The sequence below is a fragment of the Geospiza fortis genome, unplaced genomic scaffold (assembly GCF_000277835.1).
Source record: "Geospiza fortis unplaced genomic scaffold, GeoFor_1.0 scaffold213, whole genome shotgun sequence".
Classification (NCBI taxonomy): domain Eukaryota; kingdom Metazoa; phylum Chordata; class Aves; order Passeriformes; family Thraupidae; genus Geospiza; species Geospiza fortis.
Window position 1 is genome coordinate 1669831 of NW_005054399.1, and position 10040 is coordinate 1679870.

At 49.0% G+C, this 10040-nt stretch overlaps 1 protein-coding gene across 1 annotated transcript in view; it reads left to right on the forward strand.

Annotated features, from left to right (window-relative positions):
- TSC2 (TSC complex subunit 2) overlaps window positions 1–10040 on the forward strand; it is a gene marked incomplete at its 3' end in the record, with an annotated part of 31681 nt that overhangs the window by 17692 nt on the left and 3949 nt on the right. Inside the window, exons 27-34 of the mRNA XM_031061072.1 lie at window positions 1147–1311; window positions 2085–2237; window positions 2383–2495; window positions 3014–3235; window positions 3941–4156; window positions 5695–5763; window positions 7794–7954; window positions 9022–9412. Of these exons, the coding sequence (XP_030916932.1) occupies window positions 1147–1311; window positions 2085–2237; window positions 2383–2495; window positions 3014–3235; window positions 3941–4156; window positions 5695–5763; window positions 7794–7954; window positions 9022–9412 (1490 nt within the window). The remainder of the gene's footprint in view (window positions 1–1146; window positions 1312–2084; window positions 2238–2382; window positions 2496–3013; window positions 3236–3940; window positions 4157–5694; window positions 5764–7793; window positions 7955–9021; window positions 9413–10040) is intronic.

Genomic DNA, 10040 nt, shown 5'->3' on the forward strand with positions numbered 1-10040 from the left:
GCTGAACCTGAAGATTTGTGCCTTAACCTGTAAGATTGCTGTCAGTGGAACTTGATTTGGTTTTTGTTTTTTTTATTTTGGCTCTTTGTGGTGTTTGGGGGAGAGAGGCTGAAGTGACTGAATTGCAGTTCTAGTTCTGACACTTCATGTAATGGGAGAAATCCTTCCCTGGGAGGGTGGGCAGGCCCTGGCACAGGTGCCCAGAGCAGCTCTGGCTGCCCCTGGATCCCTGGCAGGGTCCCAGGCCCGGCTGGACAGATCTTGGAGCACCCTGGGACAATGAAAGGTGTCCCTGCCATGGCAGGGGTGGCACTGGATGGGCTTTGAGGTCCCTTCCAGCCCAAACCCTTCCAGGATTCTCTGATTTCCCCATTAATCACAAGGTGATTTTCTTCTCTTGCCTTTCCATGTAAATGGTAGCAACAAAAAGTTCAGATAATTGCCCTTAATGAAGTCAAATAAGTTGCCATATGATAACAATTTTGGCTGTGCCTCAGCTTAGTTTGTATTAGAATGATATAAAGAATGTCTTTATAAAATATTGCAGTCCAGCCTAAAACAGAAACGGTTTTAAACTGCTTCGCTGATTTGGCTGATTGGAAGGCAGACCTTCTCTCTATTCTTGTGCCAATTTCCTGTTCAGAGTGCAATGTTTTTTCCTATTTCAAGTTAAATTAGGTTTTACGTAGCTATTGAATTGGAGGGGAAAAAACCAATATACGGAAGAGATGCAACAGAGAAAACAGCAAACCATAGGATTATAAAGTGAAGTCTGGAGTGCCCCAGTTTCTGGCTCATGGGCAACCTGCTGCCTGGGAAGCTGGTGCTGGTCATGGGATGCTTGCCCTCAGCATAGATTAGGAGCTCAAAGCTGCCACTCTCTCCTTGCTTGGTGCACTTGCCCATGGGCCACCAACGTCAGAGAGCGCTGGCCTGGCCAGCTGGCCCTGGAGGCTCTCCAGAGAAAATCCACTTGCTGCAAGGACAGCCTGGGAAGCACAGCACGAGGCTGATCCCAAAATCTGTTTCCCAAGGCCTGGGTGTGCTGGCTGGCACGTGCATGCACAGCAGGGGCTGCATCCCACCACCTGTGGGGACAGGGACGTGGTGCCATCTCATCGGGCACCTGGGGGCTTTCTCTTCCAGCCGCATCCAAACGTCCATCACCAGCTCCAGCCTGGGCTCTGCAGATGAAAACTCCATGGCTCAGGCTGATGACAACTTGAAAAACCTGCACCTGGAGCTGACAGAGACCTGCCTGGACATGATGGCTCGATACGTCTTCTCCAACTTCACCGCTGTGCCCAAGAGGTCAGTCAGGGACATACGGGTGGGATTCAGGTTTCACTTTCTTGGTGGGAAAATATTTGGATTCTGGCAGGTTCAGGCTCTGAAGCTTCTCCTCACTGCTAAAATCTTGGCTAAAAAGGAGGAGATGAGGGAAGACTGGAGATGGGAAGGCTGTGGTGAGGTGTCAGGGCCCCTACCTGTGCCTGAAGGGGCTCCAGGAGAGCCAGAGAGGGACTGGGGACAAGGGGTGGAGGGAACAGGACACGGGGAATGGCTCCCACTGCCAGAGGACAGGAATAGCTGGGATATTGGGAAGGAATTGTTCACTTTGGGGGTGGTGATACCCTGGAATGGATTTCCCAGAGGATGCCCCATCCTTGGAAGTGTTCCAGGCCAGTTGAATGGTGCTTGGAGCAGTCTGGGATGGTGGAAGGTGTCCCTGCCATGGCAGGGGGTGGCACTGGATGGACTTTAGGGTTCCTCTCAGCCCAAACCCTTCTGTGGTTCTATCAAATCCACTGGAGAGAAGCCACCTTTGCCTCAGCCAGGGCCTGTCTGGAGGAGATGCTGTGAAGGTGTGGGAGCAGGGCTTTGCTCCACGTCCTTGTAGGATAATCCCCGTGTGCTGCAGCAGCTCATGCATCATCCTGATGGATAACGGGGATGTGGGCAGCCAAGGGGGGTGGCACAAATGGTGGGTACAGAAGGAGAGCAGGCAGCACCTCCTGCATGGGTAATGGCAGCAGCTCTGTTCTCTGCCTCCTGAGAAATGTTCATCCCAAATGTGTTCCCAGGTCTCCCGTGGGGGAGTTTCTGCTGGCTGGAGGAAGGACCAAGACCTGGCTGGTTGGTAACAAGCTGGTGACCATCACTACAAGTGTAGGAACAGGGACAAGGTCCCTGCTTGGCCTGGACTCTGGAGAATTCCAGAGCACCCCAGAATCAAGGTAGGTGTTGTTCCCATTTCTGGAAATCTCCAGCTGACAAAGTCACCTAAACCGCTGCTACATCTTTGTAGCAAAAGAGGAATGTTTTATTTGTCCAGCATGGCTAATTCCTCCCTCAACATCAGCAATTTCTCCTTTCCTACAGCTCAGACCCTGTTTTGCAAGTGAGACAGACCAAGGAGGCTCCAGCCAAGCTGGAATCCCAGCCTGGGCAGCAGGTTTGCAGGAGCTCCCGCAACAGAGTCCGATCCATGTCGGGTGAGTTCCCATCCTGGGCTCTCCCTGCCACAGCTTGAAGGTCTTGGTGCCTCCTGTGTCTGTGCTAATGGGAGATCTGGAGCTCTCTGGTGTTTAATGAGGGCCAGGTAGCAGGAGCTGTTGGCTTCAGGTGTGGTGGGGCTCCTCCTGCTTCCCTCTCTTTGCAGGAGAGCTTTGGTGACCACATAATCTGGTTTATAAAGAACAAATGGAACATCAAATTTTCTTCATGGTTTAACCCTGCTGGCAGCTAAGCCTCACCCAGGTGCTCACTTTGTCTCCCACAGGGAGATGGAGAGAGTTGGAAGGGGAAAAGTAAGAAAATGTGTGGATTGAGAGAAGAGCAAGTTTTATAATTAAAATGAAATAATAGTAACAATAATAATTGTAATGACAAGGGAAATAAAAACCAGTATATTGTGTATGCAGCTGCTAGAAGAGGTTAAAAGCCTCATTCCTGAGATATTTTTGGGGCTAACTAAGCCTGTCTCTCCCTTGGATTGTGTCTGTCCTGCCAGGTGGTCATGCCTTACGTGTTGGTGCCTTAGACAGCTCAGCCTCCCATTTTCCCAGTGGCTCAACTTCCCAAGGGACGCAGGGCCCTCCTGCTGCTGCAGCCCGCCCAGAGAAGGCCAGTCCTGCTCCACAGACAGCCCTGCAGAAGGAAAAAGCCAACTTGGCTGCCTACGTGCCACTGCTGACCCAGGGCTGGGCAGAGATCCTGGTGCGCAGGCCCACAGGTGGGTACCTGAGTGTGGGGTGGGATCCTGGGGAGAGACCAGAGCCTGGGGGAAGGAGAAAAATCCATATTTAGTTGTAAATGAATCTGTTCATGGCTTACTGCCTTTTGAAACTGTAGAACCATGGGATGGGTTAGGATGGAAGGGACCTTAAAGTCCACCCAGTGCCACCCCTGCCATGGCAGGGACACCTCTCCTTGTCCCAGGGTGCTCCAAGCCCTGTCCAGCCTGGCCTGGGACACTGCCAGGGATCCAGGGGCAGCCACAAGTCTGGGCAGCTCAGTTGTGTTTGCTCTTAGGGAAGAAATGACAGCGTGTTCAAGGTCAAAATGCTTGAACACCAATGTGTTCCACAAGATTAACAGGAGTTATCTGCTTCAACTGAAAGCTATTTCATGAGAAAATAACTGACCTGGTTAGCCATTCTAATTAACCTGGTGTTAATTAGGACACCTGAGTGTTTTGGATGGCTTTGGGAATCTGCTGTAGCAGTGAGTTACCAGGGGTGGGTTTTGAGGAGCTTGGGGTGAAGTGCAGAGCACTGGGAGTAGCAAATTAATCGAGTCATTATGCTGAAGAACTGAGCACTTGCTCCATTTGGATTTTTAACTTGCAAATTCCAAAACAATGTGAGCATTTCCAACAGGAGCTGTAAGCTGTGGGAGAGCTGGGAGTACTGACCACTTCCCCCCTTGTCTGGTGCAGGCAACACGAGCTGGCTGATGAGCCTGGAGAACCCGCTGAGCCCCTTCTCCTCTGACATCAACAACATGCCCCTGCAGGAGCTCTCCAACGCCCTGATGGCTGCAGAACGCTTCAAGGAGCACCGGGAGACGGCTCTGTACAAATCCCTGTCCGTGCCCTCCTCCAGCCTGGCCACGGGCACGGCCAAGCCCTCGCTGCTGCAGCGCTCCAACACAGGTGGGGGCTGCTGGCAGGGCGGGACAGCTCCGGGCTCTGCTGGGTCCCTGCAGGGCTGCCAGAGCAGCTGGGAGTGTCAGGGGGGCCAGCACTGAGAAAGGGAGTCAGTTCTTGTCCCTAGAAGTGGAAAATTCCCTTCCTCTTTGCTCCTGCTGGCGCGTGGGGGAACAGGAGGACGGGGGAGTAATGGAGCTGCTTTGGAGGAGTCGTGTGGTTGGTGTGTTCCCCAAATGAAAATGAACAAAGTCATGGATCTGTTCCCTCTCCCACTTGTTTGGGGCTGATCTGGGCATCCCACTTGTGGATGGATCTTTCCATGCAGTGTTTCCATTTCCATTTGTCTTCAGTTTGGGAGTCTGTGTCAGGCACTCAGAGCTGCAGGTTCCTGGGGCATGGCCTGTGCCAGCCCTTGCCAGCCTGGAGGAGTGGGCTGCCTCTGGCTTTTACAGCAGAATGCAAATCCTCTTGGATTTACCCACCTCTGAAAAGGACTGTTCAGCCTGCAGTTGAACCACTCGAGTTTCATTTGCTGGCTCGATTTTAACACAAGGATTTTCACTCTATTTAATGTGGTGCTAGTTCCTCTTAAAAACTTGTTAATGTTGGGAGAGTGGTGTTGACCAACAGCTGCAGTTTTTAAAGCTTTCTGCAGTCCCTGCTCGAGCTCTTACCAGTGATATCCAACACTGGGGTTCTGAGCACTGCAGGCACCATTAGAATTGAGCAGTGGTACCAGCAGACCAGGCTTTGCTGGGGAAAATGGGATGGATTGTCCAGAAATCTGGTAAAAATGCCAGTTTTCAGCTTTCTTTTAAGAGGGCAGGGTGTGTTTTAGTTTTTCAGAACGTATAAACACAAAATTGGAGCCAAAATCAAATTATCACCTCTTACAAACAAACAAATTATTCTCCATAAACACTTTTGTGACTCTAAAAATTTGTGGTATATGGAGCTAAGTGGAGAGCTGAACCCATGCCAGCTGAATGCCACTCCTGTGCCAGTCTGGGAGTCACTTTGGCCCCATCCTTGTTAACCAGACTTGCTGGAGATGGCTGGGCAGTGACTGGAAGAAGTTTTGCTGTGCCGCTGTCACGTGCCTGTTCTGCCCCTTTAGAGGTTAAACCTCTGTGGGTCTTTACCCAGATTTTTCAGACTCTTCTGTGGGTTTGAAAGTGACCTTGTGCAGGTCAGGAAAGGCTCAGCCTGGTTTCCTGTGTGTGCTGGGATACCAGGAAGGGATTTTCTGTTCCTAAGCCTCACAAAATGCATTCTGCAAAGGGAGCAGTTGGAGCCTGCACTGTTGGATGTGTTTATTCCTCCTTATTCGTGTTGAGACCTTGTGCCCTTAAAGTATCCCTTTGGCATCTGGTGAGCTTATCCCAGCTTGTTCTTTCCTTTGTTTCATTTATTTATTTGTTTGTTTTAAACTAGGCTCTTGGTTACATTTTAAACTCTGTGCTTTTTTAATTTTTTTATATTTTTTTCATATAGTCTCTCCTTCCTTTTGATGTAGCTGCTCACTTGATTTCCCTTTGCAGTGGCCTCTTTCTCTTCCATGTACCAGTCCAGTTGTCAAGGGAAGTTGCACAGGAGCATATCCTGGGCAGGTATATTTATATATCTTTAAGGAAAAAACCAACCAAACAGTATTGCCATAGAAGAACACCTCTGATTCATAGAAAATGTATCCCTCATCCCTCATTTTCCCCTTCCATGTCTCCTGTCTGTCCCCAGTCTCATCACTCTCAACAAATGGGATCTTGACTAGCATGAAGAAGTCCAAGCCAGATCCAACATTTGCAAGTGCAGACAGTTCCTCAAAGCAACTTTGCTTTTAGCTGGGGTGGCTTGTGAGTCATGAGGCCAGTGTTAAATGACCTGTCAAAACGTGGCTGGATTAATTAATCCTTCATCTGCAGCTTCATTTTCCAATTGGCTTTGTGTTGTGCCCAGTGGAAAAGCTCCCAGCTGTGAGGAGAGCAGCGTGTGCTGCAGGACAGGCTCCCCTTGGAGCTGCTCAGCCCAGAATTGGGCACAGAAAGATAAAAGCAGCTTATAATATGTATATATTTCATATAGGGATAACGTTCAGCCAGCATGGAGCCTGGTTAAGAGCTTTTTAAATAAAAAAGAAATATATTTCAGCAAGAAAACCTGCTAAATTTTACCTTTTAGAAGCTCTATAATAACATAAAATCTTTCTCCACTTCAGTAAAATTTATTTCATAATTAAATGAAGTGGAGATCAAATTACACACCTTATGAGCACAACACCTGCATTGCTTTGATAACCTGCAATGCTTTGTGATTTTAATTAGAGGGTTCAAATGTCTTTCTGCCTCTTTCCTTCACTGGAAAGCTCCCAGCAGAGCAGTGGGGTGTTCTGAGCTGCTGCTGGCTGCTGTCAGAGGCCTCTCAAAGCAACACAAAGCTGCTGCAGTTCAATATTTTTCTGTACTTCCCCCTGTTCCTGTTATTCTCTTCCCACCTAAGGAATAATTAGTGCTTGGGTTGTTTCAAAGCACCAGCAATCTTGGCAGCGGTGTAGGAGGGGAGCTTGGCAGCACTGGGTATCTGCAGGTGTGTTCTGGCTTGGACAGCTAACCAGATCAGCACGTTGTTTTGGTTCCTTTTGGTTTGTTTTGTATTTTTAGAAGGTTTGTGTGTGCAATGCTAACTATTAATTGCTTCTTTGAAATAACTTTGGTCCTGCGAGCTGAAATCAATCCAGGAAAAGCTGCTTTAGTGATTTTTTTTCTTTGTATATTTTTTTTTTAATTTTGCTGATTTTCTTTATATTTTTTGTGTGTGCTAATTTTTGGTTTTATTACTTTTACTGTTATTATTTTGGAAAACAAATCTTGGCCTTTCAGATTGGTCTTCCAGTCCCTTGTGTGCATAATGGGAAGCCTCCTGTTCTCCAGCCTTTTCCTCAGGACAAAAAGCAAGGCCAGGAGGAGCCTTTGGTCAGACTCATCCCTGTGGTCAGTGCCTGGAGCAGATCCAAGGTTAAATCCTCCACGTAGGCAGGGCTTCCACGGAGCTTTTTTGTCAGTGTGGTTCCACTCCCTGTGTGTCTGAGCAGATGCCACCGGTGCCCCTATCACCCCTGCTCTCGTCCTTCCACATGTTCAGGGCTGAATTGTTCTGCTTCTCACGAGATGTTCTAGGAAAGCTGCCAAACTGCAAGGAAATGGCTCCTAGGAAAATTTCTCGTCTCCTTGTAGGCCTCAAGGCTCGGGAGCGTTGCATTTCAGTACAAGAAAAGCTCCCTTTGATGTCTCCAGTGAGCTTTTATCCCGTACTTTCCTACATCTCTGTGGTTCCTGTCTGTCCTGGTAACCCACGTCCAAGGTCCCATTTCCTCATCCTGTGCCCTGTTGTCCATCAGCAACAAATTGGAAAAAACAGCAGCACTTCCTTGGCCCAAGGCAGGCTGTGAAGGAGAGGTGATTTATTCCCTGCAAAAAGGGCAGCCAGGAGAGAGTCTGACGTGCCAAGAGATGCCAGGGCACTCACTGGGCATGGCCTTCCGTTGAGATCCCGTAGGGAAAAGGCTGGTACTTGAGAGGAGAGGAGAGATGGGGGCCCGTCCCCGTGTCCCCTCTCCTCAGCTGCCGTGCCCGTGTCTCCCTAGAATCGGCCGTGGTGCTGGAGGAGGGCAGCCCGGGCGACATGGAGCTCAGGGAGGCCGAGTCCCCCGCCGAGTCCCCCGAGAGCGAGGACGTGGACACCTCGTGTTCTGAGCACGTGCTGAGCGAGGAGAGGTTTGGAAAAGCCCAGGACTCGTACAGCAGGGTAAGGACAGGAGCAGGGGGTGACACCCTGGGTGGGATTGGCCGTGGACTCCCTCATGGCTCCCTCAGAAACTGCTCGCTGATGGCACTGGGGGCATTCAGGGGAAAACCTTGATCCACATTGCTTTGTACTCCTTCCTGCCCACCTTTCCTTGGAAGAGTTGGGGTGCCTTGAGCCTTGCTGCTGTCAGCTTTTATTCTGGCTGTCAGGAAAAGGAGGGAATTGTTCCCCGTGAGGGTGGGCAGGCCCTGGCACAGGGTGCCCAGAGCAGCTGTGGCTGCCATGGATCCCTGGCAGTGCCCAAGGCCAGGTTGGACATTGGGACTTGGAGCAACCATGGTGTGAAAAACACCAGTCACTTTTTTTTCAAATTTTAAAAGTTTAATAGTAATAAAATGGTTGTAAAAATAGTAATACAATTAGAGTAATAATAATGTGGACAATTTGAATTAGGACAATATGAGACAATAGAGACAAAGGCACAAGCCTGAAAAAGGACACCCGTTAAAGGATTAACCCTTAAAAACAACAGCCTGTTGCATATTCATACACTTCATACATGATGCATAAATTCCATTCAAGCACAGGATTCTGTCTGGTCATCATCAACTTCTTCCTCTGAATCTTAACAGCGCCTTCGAGGCAGGAAGAAGTTCATTTCTTTTAATAAGATGGCAATAAATTCTTTTTCTCTGAAAGATTTAGGTGTCCTGTGGCTGCTATATCACTGTGAGTCCTTCCTAAAAAAAAGTATCCTACATAGCATAGTTTCTATTTTAACATTTCTTCATAACCCAAAACTATATTTAACACACTACTTAAGAGAATTAATACAGCATTACTTTGTAACACAACACCTATAATATTCATTTTAATGTTTGCGAAAAGCCAATCGTAAAATACGCATTTTTCAAACATGGGATGAGCATTCAGGTCTGTGCCAACCCAAACCATTCTGGGATTCTCTGATTCCATGAGAACTTAATTATTGTTAAGAAAATATTGTTAATATTTTCTTTTTTCAAAATTTATTTATTTTAATTTTTTTTCTTTTTTTTTTTTCCCAGTCCTCCTCGACGTCCAGCCAGGAGGAGAAGTCGCTGAGGTCGGAGGAGCTGTCGGAGGGCGGGATCCCGATCGGGCGTGAGGAGGGCCGGGCGCTGGAGGAGCTCTCCTTCCAGCCCTCACAGCCCCTCAGCAAGTCCAGCTCCTCCCCGGAGCTGCAGACGCTGCAGGAGGTGCTCAAGGACGCCAACGGGCGGGAGGTGCCGCGGAGGCTGAGCACGGAAGTGAAATCCAAATCGCAGTCGGGGAACCTGGAAGGGGAAGGGCTGGGCGGCTGGCTGGGCCGCGGCGAGGACGGCAGGGCCGCCGGGCAGGGCGCTGGCGCCGCGGCTGCCACCTCGCCCCGCTCGCCCTCGGGCCACCGGCCGCGGGGCGACACCATCTCCGACCCAGGTGGGTGCAGAGCCCCTGAGCTGCTCCATCACGGCTCTTTGGGGGGGGGGCTGCACGGCATCCCATTAAAAAATTAATTATGCAAATTATTACCTCTTACAAACAAATTATTCTCCAAAAACGCTTTTGTGACTCTAAAAATTTGTGGTATATGGAGCTAAGTGGAGAGCTGAACCCATGCCACCTGAATGCCACTCCTGTGCCTGTCTGAATAAAGCTCCTGCTTTATTCAGGAGCTGATACAGACCTGTTGAGCACACCAGCACTGAATGAACTTAGGGATTAAGAGACAGAGCTCCTAAATGGTGAAAGAAATAGATGGGTAGTTTCCTCCTGTACTTAATGTACTTAATTAGGGGCTGCAGTTTGACCACAGGTTACCCAGAGTTAATTTTGCTGTGAGCTGGGTGGATTACTAGTTTTGCATTTCAAGAAATATGACATGCAAAATTGTAAGAGGAAGGAAAAGAAAGGCTGTAGTAGTTGCTTTTTGAACCTGGGATATTGTTAGCTGTCTAAAATTGCATGATGAGACAATTTTCATCTGATTGAGGGCAGGTAAAATGCAAATGTCTGCACAATCATGTGTCTGAGAGCCTAGAAATGTCCCCAGAGCTGTGGAGGGCAT